The 26,865-nt window shown below is 36.3% G+C and overlaps 1 protein-coding gene across 1 annotated transcript in view; it reads right to left on the minus strand.

Moving 5' to 3' along the window:
- The window catches only part of PRUNE2 (prune homolog 2 with BCH domain), a 132,243-nt gene that overhangs the window by 79,201 nt on the left and 26,177 nt on the right, over positions 1-26,865 (minus strand). The window contains exons 2-6 of the mRNA XM_065745526.1: positions 23,436-23,540; positions 22,337-22,539; positions 20,739-20,899; positions 14,033-14,185; positions 7,020-7,114 (exon numbers count right to left, since the gene is read on the minus strand). Of these exons, the coding sequence (XP_065601598.1) occupies positions 7,020-7,114; positions 14,033-14,185; positions 20,739-20,899; positions 22,337-22,539; positions 23,436-23,540 (717 nt within the window). The remainder of the gene's footprint in view (positions 1-7,019; positions 7,115-14,032; positions 14,186-20,738; positions 20,900-22,336; positions 22,540-23,435; positions 23,541-26,865) is intronic.

The following is a 26,865-nucleotide window of genomic DNA, read 5'->3' on the forward strand; positions in this document are numbered from 1 at the left end:
GTTTTTCTGCACAAATTATCATCACTCTTCATAAAAATTAATTATTTTACCGGTACGTGTTATGTTTTGTTTTGTTTTTAATTTCATAATGAAAAATAGAAAAGCAGTCACCAAGAAAGATATTTGCTTAGAAATATTCTTTATCTATCTGTCACCGCATGTGGATACAACTGTGGTCTTATGCAGTAATACTAACACCAACAAACACAAGACATATTATTTGACATACTTATAGCTTGAACTATTTGGTAATCTTGGATCAACAGTTTAATGTTGTACACTGTTTCCCACATAATAGCAAAAAAAAAAAAAAAAGAACTAAATAGCAGAAAAGCAAATCTAACTTTTCTGTAATACTTCTATTGCTTTTAGTCTGTTAGTCATATTATCAGTCTCTTTATTTCCATGCATTATGACCAGATCTTAAAGTATTAAGTGTTGAAGTTATATTTTACATTAACATAAGAAAAAGTATAATGTATTTCATACAAAAAACTATTTTTATGCTGAACATTTCTCAAAACAGCACCTCCCGCTGTCAATGTCTATGCCCCATGAACAGCTGAGCTGAAATGCTACTGACAAGAACTAGGAGAGTACACAAATGATGAATTAGTCAGCTTTGTAGAAGTCAGGAATGCAATTCAATAATGATACTATAGATATTGCTTTATTCAGCTGAGAGATATGTATGTTATAAAGTCATACTTCATAAAGATAGTTAACATGTATAATAAAGATTTTATGTAGAGAAATACATTTCAGAAACAATACAAAAGAAAATACAGTTTATCTTCTTGAATAATAGGCTTGTAAATACAAGTACATTTTCATGGTAAATGTTAGTATATTAAGCTAATGTGCATCTTTATTCGTTTAATCATTCTAGCAGCTATTTTACTTTATTAACTTTTAAACCAAGATTGAGCAAAACAATAGCAGACCAAATTTAGAAAAAATGTCAGATAAAATTTAACAGATAAAGTCTATACAATTTCTTTAGACATTGAAATAAACTGAAAATGAACACACACTTCTGCAGAATTGGCATCGTTGTATGCAGAACTGTGTACCTCAGACAAGAGGTAAGAGATACTGCAAGTACACAGTCTCTGATGCTTCTGGTTTACTACATGAGTCATGAAAGCATTATAGAAGAAAATAAATACATCTTTCAAAGATGACTTTGATAAATTATTATTTAATGTCCATAGGCTGATTTTGGACTTACTGATCAACAAAACTGCCCTGGCAAATTTTAGTAGTTTTCTTTCTTTGTCATGTTAGGAGGGACCCCAATAAATACTTTGCCTCATACATTCCATGACTTCACATGGACATATCTTAGTGCATAGGGGCACTTAATCCCATAACACACCCACATGATCTCCAAAAAGACTCTGATCTTAATTTAAAACTACATGCAGTCCTGGTAATCACTATGACCAATGCTGGGCTTACAATTTACATTTCAAATAGTTAATTTTGAGCAGTTAATTTAAGATTCTTCCTACCCACTTCTTTTAACACCTTTGAAGATGAAGAAATAACTGCAATGGAGAATTCAGCAGATCTTTCTCAGCTCTCCCCACCTTGGATCATACTCATTGCAGTTGAGGTACTCACGTTGATGCATCAGGTCATCATCCTCCAGAACACTGCATTCTGACATTTAAATATGAGTGTGATATTTACATTAATGCATGTTTGACTGCATTACACAATCCTATAAGGTGACAACCTAACCCTCCTAATGCTTCTAAAAAAGCAAAAAGAAGTATATTTAAGCTTTATGTACTATATATGTTACACATTTTCCTACAGGCAGATCTCACACACTGACATTTTAAGACCTTAATTAAGGTTGATTTATTTACAAATGGTATGTTTTCAACTCTCAGAAATGATGTATTTAATGTTTTATTTTTAAACACAATTAAAAAATAATATATAAATATATACATACTGCAAATGTAATACAGATAACAAATTCATTTAAGCCCATTTATGCACATTAGTGACACACCATGTGGCAGAAAGACTAGGACTACAAGAAGACCCCTTGGCGATTTATTTTATATTAAATCCCTAATGGCCTCTTCTCATCTTTGCAAAAATATGCACAAAAGTCCAGACTATGCAGCCATTGAAATGAATGGTTATTTATTTGCTAAACGAGAACCCTATGTTTAATGTTCCTTAGACATAAGGTAGTCTGCAAAAGTCGCATTCCTACAGCTCCATACATCATTTATTTTACATACCCTAACTTCTCACAACAGGCATCAGAAAAATATCTCTACACAGCATTGCTATTGTAAGTTACTGAGAATTTTGTTTCCAATTCCATTACTGGAAGATTAAATGTTAACATGTTTACTTGGGGCTTTCTTCTTGTTTTGTTTTTAGCATTAAAAACAAATTCATGTGCCAATTTGATGTCATTTAAAATATGTTTATATTTATACCACAAGAAAAAAGTTACTGAATGTGTAACTATGATCTAGTCATTACAGATAAACAGAAAAGGCTAAAACCTTCAAACTAGAATGTTGGAGATTCACATAACAATGCATAATAGCCTACCTATCACTTGTTCTATATGCATCGGCTGAGACAGAGATCCTTGCTTTGTGTATTATATGAGTACTCCCACAGTTTTTTACTATACACATATGTGCAAAACAAATTCGCAGCATTGTTGCATGCCAAACTACTATTAAAAAATAGTGTAAAAATAAAATTGCATTTCTATTTCCACTATTTATCCAATGGGAAGCAGATCTACTGTGCTTCCAAACACGTGTTCTGGTTGCTGGAACAATCACTTTGAGTTTCACTAAGACCACAAAGAGGAAACTTACTGCATGAGCCAGAGCTTTTCTTGGTACTATCCTTAGTTTATTTGGACTACTAGGTGGTGTCACATAGACTATTTGCCATATTTTCGATGGACTGCCTTGATTATCACTGGAAGAGTTTGATTTTTTCTATCATCCAAACTTATTTCAAGTTCTGCAAAGAGTTAGAATAAATTTTCACGAAACAGAAGATTAAGGACTCAGTCCAACAGATGTATTACTAAGCCTTAACTTCAGGCATCGTTTCAACTAAAGTGATCACGCATGAAAACTGAATTTTTATCTTCTGTAGTCAGCCTACAAAAGCAGAAAATAGAGTTCAGTTTACAAAGTAAGTGTTCATTTCTCAGGAAAAAGAAATGACTTTCACAAAAGTCACATTGAGAAGATATTTCTCATTTCCAAGAGAATTCCAGCAGAGAACAAGCAAAACATACTCTCAGGGTATAACATAATGTAATAGAAATTAACTACAATGCATCCACTGAATTTTGCTACAGTATCCTATGAGTAATCATTATTATGACTTGGGGAAACTTTGCGGTAAAGGGCAACAAAAATAACTGTAATATGGGCTTTGATGTTTTTTTTTTCCCCCTACATTACACACACACACACACAAAAAAAAAGCCACTATTTATATGAAATCTACGTAGCATGTAATCTGGCAACCAGTCACTGGAGACACATCTGATTTCAACTTACAAACCAAACTTTAATGCTACCTAAATCTAAGAAGCCCAGATCCAAAAGTTGTTATCTCAAAAAAACATAAAGCTTCACACGAATTCACACTGAAATCTGAACAGTTCCCTGCCTTCATGTCAACACTTTCTATTCCATCAACATCTGAAAACTTTTCCTCTCTCAGGATACTTAAATATTATCCAGCTGACAAGTAGTAAGCCAGCAGAGAATGGATCTAAATCACACATAGTTGAATAATATCAGCATCAACATACAAATAAGGCATTGAGAGCAATGCTTTATTAGTTACTGCATTCACATCTTCACAAGAAATTGTTGAGAATAGGAGTCTGCCTTTGTGTGTTCTACACGTCTAAGTATTGTTACGCAACGGCACTCAGTAATTGTATTAACTTCCAATTGATGACTTATTAGTTACTATCATTTCATCCTTACAAAATATAGAGCCAAGAAAACATTTTCACAGGTAATACAAAATGTGAATCAGAACTAATAAAAACAGTATTTATAACAACATATCTAGGACAGACTTCAAATGATTTAACAAAATGGAACAATCACAAAACAAATATTAACATCCTCAGCTAAACACAGGAAACTGAGGAAACAAATTATTTATCTAACACAGGAAATCACTGGCAAAGAAGGGAAAAAAGAACAGGTTGCCCAGTGAGGTTGTGATTACCCCTGCCTTGAAGGCATTCAAGGCCAGGCTGGATGGGGTTTTGAGCAACCTAGTTGAGAGGGAGTTTTCCCTACCTATAGCAGGGGGGTTGGAACTAGATGATCTTAAAGGTTCCTTCCAACCCTAACCATTCTATGATAATATGATTCTATGAAAGAAACTTAGCTCCAGGACAATATTTGTCTAAGAACTTCCATCCTCCCAATAACTAATTTTTTCAGAATTTACTCTCAACAAAAATCTGTAAACTTGCCAGAAATGTTGCTAAGAAAACCATAAAATTATCTGAGGATGTGCTAATGAGATGAGACATTTGTTAGAATATAAGCCTTACTGATTTCTGACTGTATTCACTATTGTGAAATGTCTGAAATCAGAGCTTGAGTACTGAGCTATAACACTTTCATTCTTTATGATATATATCCATATATCACAGCAGGAGGTGCATGCTTGTGAACAGCTTACAAAAGTATAATCACAGAACCACTGTCTTTGGTTTTAGCAGTATCAGCTATATGATAAAACACCAAATCAAAGCAAACAACTGAACCTATACAAGCACTTTAATGAAAAATGCTTTTACTTATCTGTTTATTTAGGAAACAATGTGACCTTGTGAAATTTCCGAAGAAGCAAACACACACAAATTCACCACCTGCAGCAAGTCTGTGCATCACATTCCCTTAATCAGGTAATGTCTGCAGAGCAATTTCAGGATGAGTATATATTTAGCATTGGAATTGCTGAGAAAATCCCAAAGCCATTAAATTTGTGAATTCTCAGGTTATAACTAAAATCTAAACTGAACATGGATCTGGACAGTTCTGTTTGTAATTCCCTTATGGATACCATGTTTCCAATACTAAGTGAAGTAAATAGCTCAGAAAGTTTTGCAAGCCACCCTCTTTATCATGGTGCAGACCATATCATCCTCAACAGCTTAAAGAAAAAAAAAAAGAGAAAGAGAAAAAATTAACAATGTCTTGTACTAGTGAAACACTGTAAATAAGAAGTTTCAGAAAACATTTGAACAAACTGCAGTAATACAGTAAATGCAAAATTGCACTTCAGCAATGAAATTAACAATCCTTTTTAGAACAAAGTATGAGTTTATGAAAGTCATAACTAAAAAAAAAGCCTCTCAGAAAAGTAACTCTCTTAAAATGCAAAATATTCACAGCAATAGGTGGAGGGACCCAATAATACTAAGTAATGTTAACTAATAAAATTACTAAATTTATGATTAAAAATCATGTCTTCAGAAAAAACTCATTTGTTCTCTTTACCTACAACAGAATCTACTATTCTTTCCCAACAGCCACTAGATGCATCCAAAAAAAAAAAACAAAAAAACTGTGAAACTTCGATTGTTTGATCACCAGATATTGCCACTCCTTGAACAAATTGTGCTGGCATCATATGTTAAACAGTCGCTGAGAAGAGTTTGAAGACTGGCCTGCTTTTAGGACTGTGAAAACTTATCACTGCCAAATTCAGTTTCCACAAGGAATAGTTTCAGGACATTACTCTGAGCAGCAAAGATGAGTTCACCAAGTTTAGCTGGAGCTTGGATGTGTGGAGTATAAGGCCTGAGTTCTGTGCGGTCTATGAAAAGTTAAAATAAACTATAATGCTAAATCTAGTTCCTAGTTACTAGCTCATTCTACATGCCATTCACTGAAACTGACAAAGTAAAAAAAGAAAGATTTAAAACAAAATAAGAGGAAGAGTTTATTAAAGAACTTTTGAATGCTTATCTCCTCTTCTGGGGATTTATCCTGTAATACTTTTCCCCCTCATCTTTACTCCCCATTTCAGTATATTTTTCATAAGCAAACTTACAGTTAATGAAGCAGTGAATGTTTTGAGCATGTAAAGCCTGCTTGACATGAAAAAATTAACAAATTCTGTTTCATTGCTTGATGCTTTGATACAAAGATTGCTTTGAATATCTTACCATAGAAGCTGAAGAAAAAAAAGCAGAGATGTGTGGATTATCATTAGTCAGACTGTACCAGAAACTTCTTCATCCACAGAAGCACTTTCCTTTGCTTGCCAAATACAATAATTTTTATGTCTACTTCAGGTCCAGATATTCTGACACCCATAATACCAGTTATCTTGACATAATTACATAAAACATATCACAGAAATTTTCTATAACAGATTGCAAAATGTTTGCGTCTGGTTGAGAATGAAAATAAAAGCAGGCTCTTTCAGACTATCTCAGGCACACTCATTAAGAAAAATTTATAGTTTTGATTCAAAACACCAAAATTCTATGGACTCCTGTCCTAACAATGTCCTTATTTATTCATTCATTCATTCATTCATTCATTTATTTATTGTATCAGCATTTAGATATGTATGGTCTCTCCACACACGTAGCAATGGACACAGTTCATCACACAGTTTCAGGGTGTAAGGAGTAAAAGGATACTCCCTACTTTCTAAGAGGCAAGGAAGTGCTAAATTGTATAGCACAACACAAGCGAAGAGAAGAACAAAACCCTACTGAAGGTTGAGTAAAAGCTTACACATTCAGGCTGCCCAAAGGCTCCAGTTTGCTGGTGCCACTGTCTTACACACCACTGAACTACTAGGAATCAGAAGTACAACACTGATAGTCAGACTCTTTCAAAGTTAGTGAAAATTCTGCTCATATATAATCTTAAGAAAATGCAAAGTTCAAAATCATTGTTAAAGAACTCTTTCCTTATGCATTAGGGCTACTTAACAACTAAATTATTTGGGCTTTCTCTTACCTCTAGAGTCATGTGCACTGTGCTAATTGCTATCTTGACTTCCCCATCTGAAATCTCCTTGAGATCCTTCAGCATAACTTCCTCGAGGCTTGCACCTGTGTCAAGAAAAAAAACAATTTCAATACATCCAGACACTCATAGCTGAACAGAAACAGCAACATAAATTAAAAACACAGCTTGAACCTTAACATTAATTCTGAGCCTTCTGTACTTCGTGATACTCTACCAGAATATTGATATTTCATGAATGGTAATAATTCAGTGCATAACATTTCCAGATGATTTCTTTTAGCAAGGAAGAGATTTAAAAAAAAATAAAAAATAGCAGCACCAAGGTATAAAGACGACTTCAGTCTCCTGCAATGAAATGAAATCATGTGAACATTCACACTTCTTTGGTCAACTGAGTTCCAGCTACTGATTAATGAATACAGAGACCATCCTTACACATAGATACAGCTAAGTACAGGGTATTCAGAATCCACATGACTAAGTTTCTTCAAAGGTATAAGCTTAACTTAGAAAGCTGTATAATAGATATATCGTAAATAGAAACACAGTTGTAATATACCATCCAAAATACAAAGTAGCCACACAGATATACAAACAAAGCAAAGAACCACTTATGTCAGCACAAAATGACAAACAAAATGTCCACGCTTTTTAAAAGCTTAGCTAGGTAACATTCAAAATGAGTTTTGCAAGAGTGATTTTTTAAAGGGAGCCAAATACCCACTTAAAGACAATGAAACAAATTCTCTTGTTACTGTTTTTGTATAGAGTCCAAATACTGCATTCAACCGATTGACAAGCTGATGGTCATACATTATGTCTGTCCTTTTAAAAATATTTGTATGTACCTTACAGAATTTCTGGTGGGCTGCAGACCAGGGCACCTCAAATAAGTGAATTAATAAGTGAATTCATGAATTCAAGCCAACTACTAAAATCTGCATGAAATCAAGTTGTTTGGAATATTTTGTTTCTTTGTTTCCAATTTTTCCTAATATAATGTAAAATAGCAGATACATAATGTAGAATGTTCAGCAGAAATCAGTGTCTTCAAAGGACTTCAGAAACTCATTGGCACTTTATAAATATAAACGCCACATAAACATATGCATATGCACATCTGTACCCATAATACCTAGCAAACAATAACTGTGAAACAAACAAACAACAAGTATCATAATAACTTGTTCACATGAAACACAAAAACTATTGGCAACAAACATCACGCAAACTGAATCCGTCAAATCTCCAAGTTCAGTATTGAATACTAGGGGAAGAAACATCATTTATTAAAAAAAACATTGTTTGCCATGTACAAACAAGTGCATGATGCTACTAAATCACCTTCCACAGCAACTGACAGAATTAAGAACTGAGTTATTTAAAAGCCATATTCACTGTGCATTTCCACTCCAGGCCATTTTCTGTTCATTTTCTAATTATCATTTCTTGACTAATGCCATTAAAACATCTGGAAACTATCCAAAACCTTACAGCCCTGAACTAATTTAATCTGTGACCTCACTGAAAGAAGGCAGAAAGGGAGAAGCACCTCAAATTCTGCCTTTATTTACCATTTCAGGCTGAATGACTGAAATCACATGAGGGGATTCAGCAAATGGGCAGGCAGCTAACAGTGAAAAAAACATTGCAAGTCTACATGAGTGCTTTGGGTACCTGACATATCTAACATAAAAGTATCTCAGCAATTCAATACTCACTCTGAGCTAACAACTTAGTAGCAGATGCAATCTAATGAAGATATAAAATATAATGTGGGAGTTTTAAGAATTTTCCTCAGGCACTCAGAGGTTAAGTTCTCAACCCTGTTACCTGATATCGTGTTCAAACATTTCCAGCTTTTATCACTGAAAATATGTCAAAATGCCTTCAGTTTTTCTAGTACAAGTAAATGAAAGAATTACAGTTTTCCCACTTCTTTAGTCTCAGTCAGTCAAAGTCTCTTCTCTCAGGTAACTAACGATAGGATGAGAGGTAAAGGCTTCAAACTGAGTTAGGGAAAGTTCAGGTTAGATAACAGGAAAAATTTCTTCTCAGAAAGAGTGGTAAAGTATTGGAACAGGTTGCCCAGGGAGGTGGTAGAGTCAATGCCACTACAGGTGCTCAAGAACATGTAGATGTGGCATTCAGATACACATTTTAGAAGGAATGGTGATAACACATTGACAGTTGGACTAGATGATCTTAGGGCTTTTTTCCAACTCTAATGATTCCATGATTCTATAACAATCAGACTACGTAAAAATTTGGTCTCCTTCCTGTTTATAAGACCACTTTAAGTTCTGGAAGGCTGCAACTAGGTCTCCCAAGAGCCTTCTCCAGATTGAACATCCCATCTCCCTCAACATTTCTTTGTATGAGTATTGCTCCAGCCCTCTCATCATCTTCATGGCCTCCTCTGGACAACTCCTTATTTTCTTTGTGTTGGGGGCCCCACAGCTGGATGCCGTACTCCAGATGGAGTCTGTGGAGGGCAAAGCAGAAGGGAACAATCACCACTCTTGCCCTGCTGCCCATCCCTCTTCTGTTGTAGCCCAGGATACAGTTGACCTTCTTGGCTTTAGGTTTGCACTGCCATCTTGCTAAACTGTTTTTTCACCAGATCCTCCAAGTCTTTCTTATCAGGGCTGCTCTCAGAAAGTTCTCATAAGTTCATAAGTTCATAAGTTCATAAGGTTGGAAAGGACCTATAAGATCATCTAGTCCAACCATCCTCCTATCACTATCTCTACCCAACTACTAAATTAAGTCCTTTAGCACCTCATCTAAACGCTTCTTGAACAGCGCTAGGGATGGTGCCTCAACCACCTCCCTAGGCAGGCCATTCCAGTGCCTGACCACTCTTTCAGAAAAGAAATGCTTCCTGAGGTCTAATCTAAATCTTCCCTGGCGCAACTTGTGGCCATTCCCTCTCGTCCTGTCATTACTTATCAGGGAGAAGAGGCCTACCCCCTCCTCACCACAACCCCCCTTCAGGAAGTGGTAGAGTGCAATAAGGTCTCCTCTGAGCCTCCTCTTCTCCAGACTAAACAATCCCAGCTCCCTCAGCCGCTCCTCGTAAGACTTGTGCTCCAGGCCCCTCACCAGTTTTGTTGCCCTTCTCTGAACACGCTCCAGGGCCTCAATGTCCTTCTTGTAGTGAGGGGCCCAAAACTGAACACAGTACTCGAGGTGCGGCCGTACCAGAGCTGAGTACAGGGGGATGATCACCTCCCTGCTCCTGCTGGCTACACTATTTCTAATACAGGCCAGGATGCTGTTGGCCTTCTTAGCCACCTGGGCACACTGCCGGCTCATGTTGAGCCGAGCATCAACCAACACCCCCAGGTCCTTTTCCTCTCTACATTCTTCAAGCCATTCTGCCCCAAGCCTATAGCATTGCATGGGGTTATTGTGGCCAAAGTGCAGGACCCGGCACTTGGTCTTATTGAACCTCATCCCATTTTGCTCAGCCCAGCTGTTCAGCCTATCCAAATCCCTCTGAAGGGCCTCCCTACCCTCAGGCAGTTTGACACATCCTCCCAGCTTTGTGTCATCTGCAAACTTACTGAGGGTACACTCAATTCCCTCATCTAGGTCATCAATAAAGATATTAAACAAGATGGGCCCCAAAACTGACCCTTGGGGGACACCACTCGTTACAGGACGCCAGCTGGACTTAACTCCATTAACCACTACCCTCTGGGCACGGCCCTCCAGCCAGTTCTCCACCCAGAGAAGAGTGAACCTGTCCACACCACGGGCTGCCAGTTTCCTTAGGAGAATACTGTGGGAGACCGTGTCAAAGGCCTTGCTGAAGTCCAGGTAGACTACATCAACAGCCTTTCCCTCATCTACCTGTCTGGTCACCCAGTCATAGAAGGAGATGAGGTTGGACAAGCACGACCTGCCCCTGATGAACCCGTGCTGGCTGGGTCTGATCCCTTTATTGCCATTTCTCCTGTCTGTATTCCTCTCTGGGACTGCTCCAACCTAGGTGCAGCACCATGCATTTCTTGAACCTCGTCAGCTTCACTTGGGCCCACTTTTCAAGCTTGTCCAGGTCCTTTGGCTGGCATCTCTTCTTTCTGTCTTATCAGATAGACCACTCAGGTTATTGTTGTCCGCAAACTGCTGAGCATGTGCTCAATTTCACTGCCTAAAATGCTGTTAAAGATGTTGAAGAGCAATGGTCTAAGATGAACACTGGCTCACGCACTTCTCACCAGCCTCCACCTGATCACAGAGCCGTTGATCATAGCCCTCTAGCTCCAACCATCCAATCATTTCTCTATCCACTGAATAGCCCACTCATTGAATCCATATGTCTCCAAATTAGGAATATCATGTGAGACAGTGTCAAAATCTTTGCACAATTCCAAGTAGACAACAACAGTTGGTGTTGCTCTTGCTTTTTCCACTGATTACTATATCATAGAGGAGTCATCATATTTGTGCTAGGTGCTTCAGATCATCTCTTGTATGTGCCTTAACATAGCTTCCAGGAGGATCCACTCCATAATCTTCCCAGGTACAGACGTGAGGCTTACCAGCCTCCAGTTCCCCATGTCATCCTTTCTATCCTTCTTAAAAATTGGACTGATGGTTCCCCTTTTCCAGTCACCAGGGACTTCACCTGACAGCCATGACTCTTCACACATGACGGAGAGTGGCTTGGCAACCACATCAGCCAGTTCCTTCAGAGCCCTGGGACATGTCTTCAGGAGTCATATGGTCATGAACTTCCACTTCACCAACAGAGGGAGTCATTTTACTCCCCTTAACCCTACCTGGAGTCTCAGGGACATGAGAGATGTGGGAGAGATGAGCTTGACTGTCAGTGAAGACTGAGACAAATAAACTTGGTTAACTCAGCCTTCTCCATGCCTGCTGTTGCCAGTTCTATGTTCTAACTTATTAGAGGGGATATACTTTCCTCTTCTGACTGTGTAGCTATAGAATTGTTTTTTGTTATTCTTCACATGTCTTGCCAGGTTCAATTTCATCCATGCACTGGTTTTCCTGTTCTCACATTTTCTGAGTGCTTGTAATCTCCCATCAGGATGACAGCCTGTGAGACCAATGCCTCTGCAGCTGAGGCAAGAAGGATTCATCAGTAGGCTTCTTTTGATCATGTTGTTATTGGTCCAATCCTTAATTTTTAACTACAGGTTCTAAATCTGTTTATAGATGTTTCTGAGAGGTAGCACTTCGCAAGCTATCTGTTTCCTGACATAGAAGGAAAGAAGGAAACTTTCTCACTCCTTCCTTGCTTATCTCTGTTCCAAGGCCTGTTCCAAAAGAAACAATTACTGTTTTGTTATGTTGGCCCACAGGATGGATGTTGGTGGTATGGAGGTAAAGGTTGAACCTCCCGCCTACTATTCCCTTACACACTGTTGCTACATGACAGATGGCAGCAGAAGGGCAGTCTGAAAAAAAAAGAAAAGGCTTCTGACAGGAAATGTGTGCATGGTGTGAAAGGGTGGAACTGAATTCCTCTGGGTAGAAAAAAAACTGCATTCACTGCTATTCATCAGTGCTTGCTGAATGTTTATGGACACCAAACTGGATGTGAGCACAGTGAAGCAGAGGTGGTGTGTTTCAGCAGTGGCAATTTGTCCCACTACTTTACTATGACAGCAACTAGGTCACATTTTTCTAATTGCACTGTGGTTTCCAGTTCTTGATTATTTCCCATGCTGCATGCATTAGTGTAGAAGCACTTCAGCTGGGCTATCAGCCGTGTTGCTTTCTTGAAGCAGCCTTGTCTAATTAATTTTTGAACAATTCTATGTTTTCTAGCAGCTGCTTTCTAAAGTGACAGTGTTGCCTAGCTCTTCTCTGCCACTCTGAAGTACATTCCCTATTGAACATGGTTCAAAGCTCTGCTAATCAGTATAGAATCAATCATAGGGGTTGGAAGGGGCCTGTTATGGTTTAACTCTTTAACTCCCAATACACCACATGATGTTACAATGTGGAATATCAACAATACAACAAAAATAAAACCATAACAGGGCCTCAAGAGATGATTGAGTCCAACCCCCTGCCAAAGCAGGTTCCCTACACCAGGTCGCACAGGTAGGCGTCCAGGTGGGTCTTGAATATCTCCAGAGAAGGACATTCCACATCTCCCCTGTGCAGCCTGTGCCAGTGCTCCGTCACCCTCACCGTAAAGAAGTTCTTGGGCAAAACAGTCATCTTGGCATCCAGAACACTCTTGACTCGCTTGGTCAGCTGCATTCCATCTGACATTCCTGGTCTCTCAAAGGTGTGTCTGTGATAACTGTATCCAAAACCCTGAGCATGGCACCATCTACAAATTAACTGACCCATTCACCTACTTCCCAAGTCTCAGCCAGGAGGATGGTACCTGAACTCCTGATTCCTTCAGCATCTTCTGACTGACATATTATCTCTTGATATCTCATAGTCTGCCCATTTCAGCCTTATGCAACTCCACTTGAAAGAGCAAGAATGGATAGTTCTCCAGCTTTCTCAGGCACAGTACTCTATTCTTTATATCACAAATGAGATACTATAAAAAAATTTACTAGCACACACTTGTAAAGCAAGTATCTGGAATAATTTAATGCTCTGTAAATCAAAGAACAGTTGAGGTTGGAGGGGATCTCTGAGGGTCATCTGGATCAGACCCTACAGGAACACCCAGAGCAGGCTGCCAATGTGTTCAGGAAGCTTTAGAAGGCCTCTAAGAAGGAAATATCATGACATATCCAGGCAACTTGTTCCAGCACTTAATCACTCATAAAAGCAATATAAAAATATTTATTTTTAAGTTCTCTCAGTTCTCAAAATCTCAGAAATCACCGTTCTGTGATTAAAAATTTAAGACATTTAATTTAAAATTAAATATAACTACATGTAAATGTCATAGAAAATAGCATGCTGCTGCTTCTGTTACCACACATGATCAGCCTAGCTATTCAGGTTTCCTTAGATCACTAAATTTGTAAAATATCTAAAAAACTGATTACCTTGAGGGTTAAACTGAGTCTCCTGGAGAACAGAGATGATTTCCTCTCGTGGGGGAAGGTCTGGAAACTTTTCTTCTAGAACTGACAGCACTTTCTCCTGCTGCTCTGTAATCCTGTCAGCCTCCGAAGACATGCACTTGAAGAGAATGCTTCCTGAAATTTTGACAGGCAAAATCAATACCTTCAGCAAACACTGAAGAGATACCACAGAAACAAAAATGTTTACACTACTTTTCCTCTTGGGAGCTTGTTTTCATAAATGAGTTTACTAAATGGGATATCAAATATTTCCCATGTAGAATAATCTTCTTAGCATGAAGATAGTTTCTAAGATCTGAACTGGGGAGCTTGTCAGGATCTATGCCACAGCTATGTGGCTACTTCCAGTACTGTTGTGGTAGTGCATAACTTGTGTATAACTGATAGAGTTTGGCAGAGCTGACACCAGCTAGCACTGTGCTGTAAGGACTTATTCATGTAAGCAAGAGACCAAGTGCTGGGATGCATGGAAACAGTAAAACCACATTGCCAGCCTTACTTCTACAAATACATCAATGAAGTGCTTTCATTAACAAGCAATATGCCAAAATAAAGAGATAAACCATCATCTGAACACACATAAATAAAACTGCTTATATTTAAACAGTATTTTTTCAAAGGTTATCAATTCTGGAACCTTGCTTACACCAAGTAATGACTTCTAGAGGCAACTATTTCTATTATTTTTTAAAATATTCCTGAGGATAGCAAATAAACTTACTAAGGACATTAGATAAGCGAAGAAATATGATGTGACACAAGACTCAGGTCATTTCAACATAACTGACTCTAGCTGAATCCTTGTCAATGAACATAAGAAAAAAAAGCACATCAAAAAGATAATGTATACAATTTTAAAGGCTAAAGTAAACATAGTTCAACAAATAACTTCCTAATTGGTATGCTTTTACAATACAGAAGTGAGTTAGATCTTTTCAGACCACTATTGCTACATGTATTCCATTCTGAACATGAAACATTCTTGACACTGCTGAAGGTCTAAAGCCACTCTCTCATTCCCTGGAGACTAAGATCCCATTTGTTAATATATCCAAGGACAGCCTTCACTCCCAATTACTCACACCAAATTAAGTATAATAAAATCTTACAAGTCAGCATTGAAATTATTTATTACCATTCTGTGCATTGGGATTTCAAACGAGAGTACAATCACATTGCATCATGACGGGTCAATGAGAAAATCATTACAATAATGTAAGATAATTCTTATAATCCAGAATGTTTAGGCCTTAGAAAATAGCCAAGAGACAGACATAACCATCCTTAATCTCGCCAGGCTAACTAGGAAACACTGTTCCACAAAGATAGGTACATATGCCATAAAGCAGCAGCAGTCAGGGTTCATGAATAGAAGACAAATAGATCCTATTCCCTTCCTAAGCATCTCATCTCATCTTTCCTTTTTTTTTTTCCTGCACTGTCATCATAGCAAATAACAAGAAGCATTTCCTCAAAAATGTTAGCAGTACACACAACACGAGTGAATTTTGCCATGCCAAAAACATGGCACTTTTATTTGGTGATTTAATCAAAAGAATAAATTCCACATTATACATTAAAGGACACGTGGCAGTAAAACACCACAGATATGGTTATAACGTAAGATATTACTGAAATCAATTTTCCTTGTTAACAGATAAGAATTAGAATATAAAATATAAAATAACAATAATAAAAAACAAAATTAAATAGATTAACACATATTAAATTTTAAAAATTCAGTTACTCTATTATTCTATGTCACTATTTCAAGCAAGTAATGTTCCCATCCACAACAGTCTCAGTGTCTATCATGAAGTTCTGAGCCACCAAATTACATCAACCTATCCCAGAAGCATTGTAGCCCAGCCAGTCCTTAGAAAGACAAGAAAAAGGGAGGCAAGACAAGAAATGGGTTAAGGAAGAAGAGGAGCAGTCTTAATTCTCCAACAGAATGGGTAGCAGAAAGTTGTTGTTACATCAAGGCCGATTCCAGAAGCCAGAGCCATATCTAGCCATGATTTTATCAAGCACCATAGTCATACCAGACACATAGCACCAAAAATTATCAGGCCTTTTTGCTAAAAATTTAAATGTATTTCTTTCACACCTCAGCAGTTCTACTACAATGCTGCAGCAGTACCATTCTTGCCAACAAAACTAATTTCATTCTCCTGAATAAATATCTTAGGAGAGGGAAATTTTTCTATTATTTACTTCCTCAATCAAAAGAAATGGAAAGATTGCCCTACAGCAGCCTAGCATTTGTCATGTGAAAATTCTACATTTCTTTAACAGCAAAGTCTTGGATTAATTTTACTTTGTTAAGACATAAACTTTACTGTACAGATGTAAACGTAGAACATACTTAGAAATGCACTGTACTGAAGCATCTATTTGGAAGCCTTTGCCTTTTTTTGCTGACTTCACTTGTTTTGATCAGGGACAATATCTTCATAGCAAAGAAAACTTAAGATATTTAGGGATGTATCATTTAATACAAGAAGAAAATGCAGTCAACCTGAAATAAGACCTCAAGATATCTTGAAGGCTTTTTCACTCCCTTCTCCCTCTTTCCCTCCTTTGTCACATAAATACTGTATTCCCTGCAACTGTTAACTTTTCTAATAGGATGAAAGGAAGAAAAAGAGACTTTTCAAATTAATGGAATATCAGTGTTCTTTCATTATTTAATACTACGCTTATCAACAGGAAATAAAGGCACAGACTTTTCCCAGACATCCGATGCATCTCTGGCAATCTTAAGATGCCAGCTAGCTGGAAAAAAAAAAACCAGTTAACATGAGGTACATTTGCTTGGCCAAAGGTCAGTAGTCCATTTAGTCATATGCTCCCTTGTAAGTACTTGCTGTAAAAGAGATGCATGGGCTCAGAAATCTCCTGTAGACTTTACTGAGTGCTAGTGCAACTCCCCAAGGTTTTCTGAAAGCATGATAGAGGCTGCTTTGTCTCTGACAAGCCCAGAGAAAATAAATGTGTAATAGGTAGTACAAGATTAAATATTATTTCTTGCGTACATTGTACTGTGTTACAGATATTTTTTTCCTAGGGAAAGGTCACTAGAAAATAGGCTAGACCTCTTTAAAAACAATATTCATTTTATTCTTTTTGCAAAGCAGTTTGGAAGTGAAGCACTAGTTTTGCCAAAAGCAATTGCTGTGCATTAATATTAAACATGATCTAATGAAGGCAGAAGTCGTTTTGGGAAAACATTAAGAGCAGCACAAGCATCTTCTGAATTATAAGTTTGTGGCTGAGACAAACAGTACAATGAAAATATAGGCATTTCTCCTGTTGAGGTTTTGATCCATGATCTGCAAAAATAAAGGACAGGGAAGGCGAAAAGCAACACTTCCTCACAGAAAGTATACTTCAACATCCTCTCCCCCCCTTCCTATCTTCCCTTCCTCCCCTCCCCCTCCAAAAAACCAAGACTACAAATCAAAACAGAACTACAAACAGACCCAAGCAAGCAGAAAAGCCACAAAGCAGGAATAAAATGTAATTTGGGGGGAGCACTGCCTCCAAGAAAACCATTTCCATGCATAATTAAAATACCTAACTGCAACTGCAGTATTTGTTGCAGTTTAAAATGCCCCCTTCTTTCTCATATGTATTCTAGAGATGAGCCAGTTAGGGAACATGTGAGTCATTTGACCAAAGTACAAGATGGAACAGAAAAAAAAATTGGCATCATCCCTGAAATGCCCTAAAAGGGCATCTCTCAACATCAGTCTGAGCGGTCAGGAGAACAAACTAGCCTTCTCTATCGAAAGTCAGACTGCCCCAAAAGGGCACAAAGAGACTTCTACCATGCAGCTAGTAACCAGCAAATGCAAGTTCTTTCTGTATATCTGTATCTGTTTACATGTTGCAGTCATGTGGCATCCTTCAAAGTTTTATACAAATAAACATAAGGAGGTATTTTTGAGAGTGCAGTGCTCCAAGGTACCTGACAGTGAGTGCTTGGAAACACATCCTTGCCAGCTGGCTGCCATAAAAAATGTAATGATTCAGCAGTTTAATGGATCTGGAGTTTAGCAACAGCCCCCTTGTAAACATCTCCAGGGAAATAAAATAATACAGGCCCAAGACTCTGGCAGGTTCCATAATTCTTTGTTTCTGGCACAAATCCAGGGACAGAGCAAGCTCCAACTCAAGGCAAATACAGCTGTACAACACTATCATTCTCAAAGCAGATCCTATTCAAAGCCTAGTGGTAGAATTAACTTATAGAACGTCTGATGAGCAGACAAAGATATCAGGAAAGCACTTTTCTTAAAAAAATAAAATAAAATTAAGACCTTAAATATTAAACCACCTAAGTCAATAATGCTCAGTTTCACATCATACATAGTTTCTCAATTTTTTTCTTTTTTCAAGTAGTTGGTGAAGTTTAGTCAAAATTAAAATATACAGGTTTTGAATATCTGCTCCTATTAAAATCAAGAAATTGCTAACAAACTGTGAAAAAGGGATAAAGAATGAAACTGTCATAGCCACTACACAGTAATTACTAAAACATTAGATATTTGTGTCCTACAAGTCTTCTACCAAAGTACTCAGTGGAAAAACAAAAAATGAAAGATGACTCCCAGCTTAGACACTCAGATGCAGGGGCTGGGATCTATCAGCTGTGTAGTGAAAACAAAATCCTAATTCTTATCACTTTGATTTCCATTTTCTTCCTCTGTTTCTGAAATTCCCTTGAAACAGATACATAAAAAAATACAGATATTTACATTGAAAATACTATAGCCAAGCAGGAAAAGCAGAGGAGGGTTCTTTCCATTGTTTCTACACCTGTGGAGTATAACCAAAGGTTGGGGTTATCCTGCTAAATTGAAAGGTATCCAGCTTCTACACATTCATTCTCTAAGAGCAAGAATGAATTTCAAAATCTCTGTTAATGTCAAGGACTTTAACAAAAGGCCATCACATAAACAGAGAAACATAAAAACTAGATGGGGTGGAACACATTTATCTTCTATTTTTAAGGTGTTTGATCTGGTATCTCCATATATATCTAGGAATTATTTTTTCTGATTTTTTTTTCTGCTATCTAAACTAGTAGTGGGATTCATTGACTTTTCTGAATTTGTAATAAAGGGTTCTCAAGTACCAAAAACCTGATCTATTTTAGGAGAAACACATAAGATTTGTGATAATGTTTAACATCACATATACCCAAATTGCATTGCTTATAGAAGAAGCAATGCTTCTTCAAAGTCAAAAGTAAAGCTATAGTTATTTAGGTTTGGTCAGTCCCTTCTCATACCATGCAAGCAAAGGTATTCGGTGCCTCGTATATCCACTGAGTTCTGCAAACACTACTGAACACAATAATGAAAATTTTAATTAAAATTTACTTAATAATTTCAAAATATCTATACCTATTATTTACTATGTCCCTTAAAACTGGAAGTGTACCTCTAATGAAAACACTTTCAATATTTCTTTATTTTAATGTTGATTCAAACTACAGAGCTAAAACATGTGGACACCTATTACCATGCATAGTACTTACATATGCTCTTACTGATAATTCAGAGCACTGCCTCCTGATCCTACCACCAAACAGGTAGCCTGTGAGATTCCAAAAAGCCTTTTTTTGTTTTCTGCCTCCAGAATCTATTATGCTTGGTGTTTCACCTGCATTTCCTAGACAGCTACTCAACAGAAATTTGGAGCTTACAAAAAACTTTCATGGCAGGTTTACAAGAACTTATTAGCATGGAAAGGCTTTAAAAGAACATGGAAACGTGAAAAAAAATCTTTTGGTAATTTTTCAGAACACATTTGCTATCACAGCAATCCATGCAATAACAAGTCAAGACTATACTAGTTTCCAAAAATGTAGGCAAGATTTTGTAATCCTCAGTAAACGTGTCCACATTAATTTCTTAAAAGGGTACTTAACAGCTGAATGCCAATTACATCCTAAAATCTTTAAAATTCAATTGAGGAATATTAAAATTCAGTACTTAGCTTAAAGGCAGCACTCCTTTCTAGCTCTAGCTTTTTTTCTAATGAAGCATTCTGCTGCAGCAAATAAACTGAAGAAACTAACGCAAATTATAACTAAGAAAACAAAAATGAAAATACTTGTGATTATTGAAATCCCATCTTTTGTGCTCTATTGGGTGAACTATACTAAAGAAAAGATGTAATGAAGATTTGGTTACAGTGTCTTTAAACAGTAGAAGTTCTGAACCATGCCATTAAAACATCATTGTAAAGAAAGGTATCACCATCAGAAGAAACTTAAATATGTAAATATTAGATTCCAACCCATATTGCTGTCCACAGGCAGATAGTGCCAAGCTGCCAGCACTGCACAGCCCCTGGAATTGAAGAACTGCACAGCTCTTCTAGCTACCCAGCTGGTGTGTCGACAATTCCATTTAATATTCTTGTCTAGTGATACAGCAAAGACCTCTCATGCCTATTTTTAAATGCACATTTTTAATATTCAATATAATGTTACTCTTTAACAAACTCTTTACTCCCTGCTTCTTTTATGAAGCTTCCTGTGGTCTTTAAAGGGATTGTTAACCAAAGAATGGATCACACTCTTTCTGCATGAGCAGATTCAGAAACACTCCATTAAACCTTTCAGTATTTAATATAAAGAGTAATCTCTCACCTCTGAGGAGATAAGCCAGTTGCTGAGTGATTAACTCTGGTGCTTCTTGAAGAATCTCTTTTACTACTAAAGAGGAAGAAGCTTGAAACTCCAGGCTGCCATCACATTGCTCGTCTGGATTGATGACTTTGACAACAGCTGATTCCAAACTTTTATCCTCGCTATCAAGTAAATTTTAAAAAATTATATTTTTTCTTAGTCTTGGTGCTGAGACAACCAAATAAAACATTGCATAAAACTTAAAAAAAAAGTCTAGACTGCAACATCACCATTATACAAAATTTGCTATGAAGCCAAAACATGTTATAATTGCATCCTAAAATAATTTCAGAATGAAAATCCACACTTTATCAGCAATCCCTAAGAGCTTAACTGTTTACAATTCTTTTACCAAAATCTTTAAATTTAGCACTTTCAAAAAAACATATTTCCACAAGTACCGAAAATTTCACCTTTCATAAAAGGGAATTTTTGCCATTCTCTCACTGAATGTTTTAGCAACTTACAAAAGATACTTATTTTGCTTTAAAACACTTTCTGATTTCAGTACTAATAACAAAGCCATACTACATTTAACAATATCAAATGCAACTCATAGTTCCTTGGAAGAAAAAGGAGTGGACAGTAATAAAAAGCAAATCTTATGAATACTTTTTCTTTGAGAAAACACAGTGAGTTGTCAGCAGTTGTTAGAGAATCAGTAGCTATGAGATTTACACAAAAAAAATGCTCTTAAAATCTTATTTTAGATTTTCTCTTCTTGTATTCCAATCCACAAACACCTCAGAGTATGATGAAGCTATTTTTATTTCCCAAGGCAATCGATATCACAGGTAGAATGTTATTTATTTTAAATGAGGTTCTAAAGAGAGTTGGAAATAAACAGTTCTCTTCACTCTGGGCAAGAGAGGCAGACCACTATAAGGAAGCTCCCTATGTTCACCATTGGCTTATAAAGTTTCCTGCTTTAGGAATATGGGCTCCCACAGAGCAACTCAGCCTGTGGCATGGAGGACATTTTGAGAAATGCTGTAGTTTGTAAGGATTTCAATAATCTAGCAGCCACACAGAAATCATAGATGATACAAAATCAGAATAAGATTTGTTGCTAGCTACATTTATAACAGTTTCTATTCAGTATTAGTTTTATTTAAAGACAGTGTTGCCTCTTTTGTAAATATCTCAAATTTCTGTCTGTCTTTAGAAGAATCTTAACAGCAAGTACAATTACAATTGTTGTGGCTATCTCCAAAACAACACAAGGGCTTTAATTCCTCTAGTGAAAGCTAACCAAGAAGCAGGGGAAAAAAAGATATTGCATTTACTTGTCACAAGAGACCATAAGACTATTTAAAATATCTACTCTAAGCTATGCGAAAATACAAGTTGTCTTAAAAGTGATGGAAAAATTATTACTTCGGTGTATGTATTGAGCATAGTCACAGAATCATAAATGAGAGAAATAATGTATTCTAACTTCTGTTTTGTTTTGCTTTTGCTGTGCTAACATAGCAGTATTAATCTGAATTCAGAAAAAATATAATTTTTAAAATAGTTCAAATGCAGTAAGTCATCTTCTTGTATATAAGATTCAATACCTCGTCAGCATGTTGCTGTTTGTAAGTGTTAAAGACAACTTCCCTTCAGCATTCAGCTGATGTAAATTGATTTCATCTCGGAAGATATGGAATGACTCCGGGATATTCAGCTCCTCCAGTATAAACTTTGTCTCTGTGAAGTAGCTGAAGTCTCTTCTTGGTATGTTTAGAACCGGTAAACAAAGAACATCAGGAGGACTGACCTGTAATGTACATGTATATTTGTGAGAGATGCATGAAATAAGACTTGATTCTTATTAGTCATGTTTTACCATACTGAGCAATAAGAAAGTTTGTATTTTCTGACGAATTTTTGTCATTTTACTTCATTCTTTACCATCTTCAGCTCATTCTATTTGTTCTTGTTTGTATGTTCCTCCTGCAGAATTGCTGCAAAATGAGGAGTGAGAAAAAAACGATGTGCTACATTCTGAAAATCTCAAGTTTTCAGGAAAAGATTACGCTTTCTTCAAAATTCTGTAAATGAAGATTGACAATATTTTAATTCAAGGGAACCCTGATTATAAAACCATGATATAGTCTTAGTCCAACTTTGCTTTTCAAACTTGACTGACTTTGCATTTGTGACACTCGATGGGGATGAAAAGCTAAAAACTTCTACATTTAGACAAACCACTTCTCTAAATAAACTCCTGACTCTATCGAAGTCAGCAAAATAACATCTACTTGTGTAGGGCACTGAAGTCATTCCCTTCATCTGAAGGTTTTTACCAAATGTGGAGCATATCTTAGATACAATGTTTTTTGACTGTGATTGTTAAGACATCAAAATTTTTAGGTCATGGTAATTCTTTTGCAATTACCAATTGCATTGCTAAGCACAACAGGATCACAAACAGTACACGCTTACAATTGCAACTTCTGAACCAAAAACTACAAGAGATGTGTGTTCCATCCAGGCTCCTGTGAATCAACAACTTAATAAAAGCAGTCACTTTAAGGTATGTAATTTATATGGCATGTTTATTTATGTAATCATTTCTAGAACAGAGGTTTCTATGGGATGTCTGAACAGCAAGATGTCTGTAACAATGTGCAACAAATAAGACCTCTATGCTTTTTTTTTTTTTTTCATTACCTTGTCTAGAAAGTAGGCATAGGCCACAGCAGAAATAAGAGAGTCCAAATCACAAGATTTACTTCCAAGAACAACGTGTACTTTCTCCAGGTGCTTGCTTCGGTTCTGTAACACATTAAAAGACAATTGTCATGAGTGACAATGGAAATAAAAACAAACACATACCTCAGTCACTAAGAGTCTTCAAAAGACACACAAAATATCCAGGTTTGTCCTTAACAGCAACACCCTTTTTCACAGTTTTTTCAAATAAATTTGTGTTTCACAGAAGACTAGTGCAGAACCCAAAGAGTAATCTGATTGAACTCCTTTTAGCAGCAAAGGAACAGATAAGCACTTTCATGTACATTTGGAAAAAAAACCCTCAAAAACAGATCTCATAAGAAAAGCAATCATAAAGAGGATGAAAATACGCACACAAAACTATATATAGTTTATACGTAGTTTTACTTTTCCCTGTTTTCCTTCTTCAGCTGAAATCAGTAAATAGACAAATTAACAATCCTTCCTCTTGGCTCTTCAGAAGCTGGAAACACTGAGTGAAACACTGACGATTTTGAGCTTTCCCCACTGTCAACAGGGAGTCTGTTCTACATTTAATCAAATTACAGCCTTCCAAACAGCAGGAAAAGAAAGACTAGACCAACTTCATGAAAGGAAAATATTACAGAGAAGTGTCTTCTTCATAAGTGCACATATATAAAACAGAAGACAACGTTTTTCTCTTGTGTACATTAATGTTAGGCTAGTTCCATGAAAACATTCCACCTTTTTTTATCGAGTTATGCTCAATCATTTGAGAAACATGTCTTACTAACATTAAGGTAGATACCTGAGAAACAAATATATGCAATCATACATTGTTGCTGCCATCGTGTAAGCATTGGAAGTATCTTGTTGTTATTTTCAATTAGAATCTTTCACTTTATCAAGTTAAAACTCTTCCAAGTTAAAAATCTTTCAATAGAACGTTATAAGCAGTATGTTATTCCCCACAATTATAGCCAAACAATTTTTTAAACTATTTTTTTCCCTCTGTCTAATCTTTCCTCTGCATAAATCTAAGGATGAAGCTGTTCTTTTTTCATTATATGGAACACAGCCAACAAGCCAACCTCTGGGTAATTAAACCAGGACAACTACTCTCTATTTCCTAAGGACTGGGAAAATTTAAACCATTTAACACAGCTTTCTTAAGTGCACACAAAATGGAACAGATATGCTCACTTAAATTGTATGCCTTCATCAGTAGTAAACCCTCTTTAATTCTACTTTTTCCTTATTTTAATATGGTCTTTTTGCTCTATAGTTCTTGTCAGCATACATTTCTGACTAATTTGACACACTAAAAAATGAAAATAAAGTTTGTGAGTTCATGCTTTGCTTTTTTTCAAGTATTATTCATGGTATACAAAGCTTTTCCTCCAGGCTTTCCAAACTGCATACCAAATAACATTACATAGACAAAGTAGGAAACAGAGCGTACAGACAAACTGATTATTAAATCTATGAAGTCACTCATCTCTATGTGCAAACAATATAAATAAATCAACCCATCTAATGAGGTTCTGGATATACATGCCCTCTACCTATACATTACTTGCTTCCTATTTCTCATATTCCAGGAAGCATTAGCTCATATAGAACTAGCAGGGATATTCAACAGTAATCTGAGTTTCAGAGATGAATATCAGAACTATTCATCAGGAATATTATTGTTTTCTTTAGAAAAAATAAGAAATTTTTGGTTCCACCTTAAGAATTTGCTTTGTAGCACTCACAAGCACATCTGCTCACTTGTTTGTACAATTCATGTGTTCACAATAACTTTTTTACAGAGGTACACTGCAGTCTTATAACTAGTAGAAATTGTGTGAGGATAACAACCAAAGATGGAAGAAACACTCTGTCTTCACATCTATACAAATAAGCTCTCACATTAAAATATATATATATATAATAATTATTAATAATAATATTAATATTATTTTCTTTCTTTACAGCATATTTCACTCAGTTCTGTGACCTATCACATCCCAACTCTCTCCTAACTCTTGGAGTTAAGAATGGGAATAAAATAATTACAAGAAAATTAAGGAATTCACTGACCAAAAGTTTATGAATCCCACACTTTTGAAGAAATAAGAAAAGCACTGCTCTAAAGAGTAAATTATAAAGAGAATACAGTAGACCAAGAAGTCTCAGGACACCATCTCTTCTACATTATCTGAACAGGTCAACTAGCCACTCATTAACTGATTTTTTATTTTTGTATTCTAGCATACAAATATTTCATCAACACAAATGAACCAGAAAAAACTTTCTTTAGTCTATCCTTTCTCTACTTCTCCCTTCTCTACTTCTTAAAGTATCCCACACTACTGAATATATTTACATACATTTATGTATCTGTATTTAATCAACAAAATTTAATTAACAACAGATAATTTTCTATTTCTGGATATCTCTTTTTGATGCTTTTAAATAGCACTATTATTGCAAAGATTATGGATGGATTGATTGTTTTATCTGGATTTGGTTTTTGTGCTTTTATTCCACTGGATAATAGGCAAGAGAAGTCTCAGTAATTTTCTAGCTCTGCTCTCAGTGAAGAGATGTTCTTGGTATACTTACATTCTTACCACATTTGATGAAATGTGTTTATATTTCACATCTTACATGCAAATTGGACAGAGCATAACATGAAAGAAAATCTATGCTTCATATTCCAATGATGTAAGACACAATGATGAAAGAGAAAAATGATGGTCCACAACGATGGATTTGCGCTTTCTCAGCTTGTCATTATTGGCAAAAAGATTTGGAGTTGGTCTTTCAGGAATAACCATGTCTTGCCATGACATGGTTTACTACAACTTCTAAACACATTAAAAGCTAGCATTGAGGGTACTGATAAAACAGACTGGAAGAAGAGAAGTAACTGAAGACATTGCTAAAAAACTGTTTTCATGTTGATTAAAATAAGATCACTGTAACTCAAAAGGACATTTTTTTTCATCTCCCAGGGCTTAAATATGAAATTACCTAAAATAATGTAAACACTACATGCTGCCTTTTTGCTATATCTGGAACAAAAATTTGCCTTTCCTCTCAACTTTCACGTGAAAATATATTTTTCAAAGAGCATATAAAAGAAATGGCATTCTGCAGCTCAGGTGACATCTTCAACTCTGATGGAGCTACTTGGAAAGCTTCCTTTGTTGAGTTGGTGACAACTCTTCCAAGGTTGGAGGAACTGCATCCTCAGCTTTGACGGCTGCTCCTGGTACAGAAACCAACACAAAACTAACATGAGCTACTCTCCATTGTGATGTGATTTACTGGCTTTTTATTTCCTAGAAGATCAAGGAATAAGATAGACTTTCTCTTGACAATCCTCACATTTAACTCCACCATCATTTCCTCCCTT

Source organism: Cyrtonyx montezumae, unplaced genomic scaffold (assembly GCF_038088225.1).
Source record: "Cyrtonyx montezumae isolate F1298 unplaced genomic scaffold, pur_monq_1.0 scaffold_36, whole genome shotgun sequence".
Classification (NCBI taxonomy): domain Eukaryota; kingdom Metazoa; phylum Chordata; class Aves; order Galliformes; family Odontophoridae; genus Cyrtonyx; species Cyrtonyx montezumae.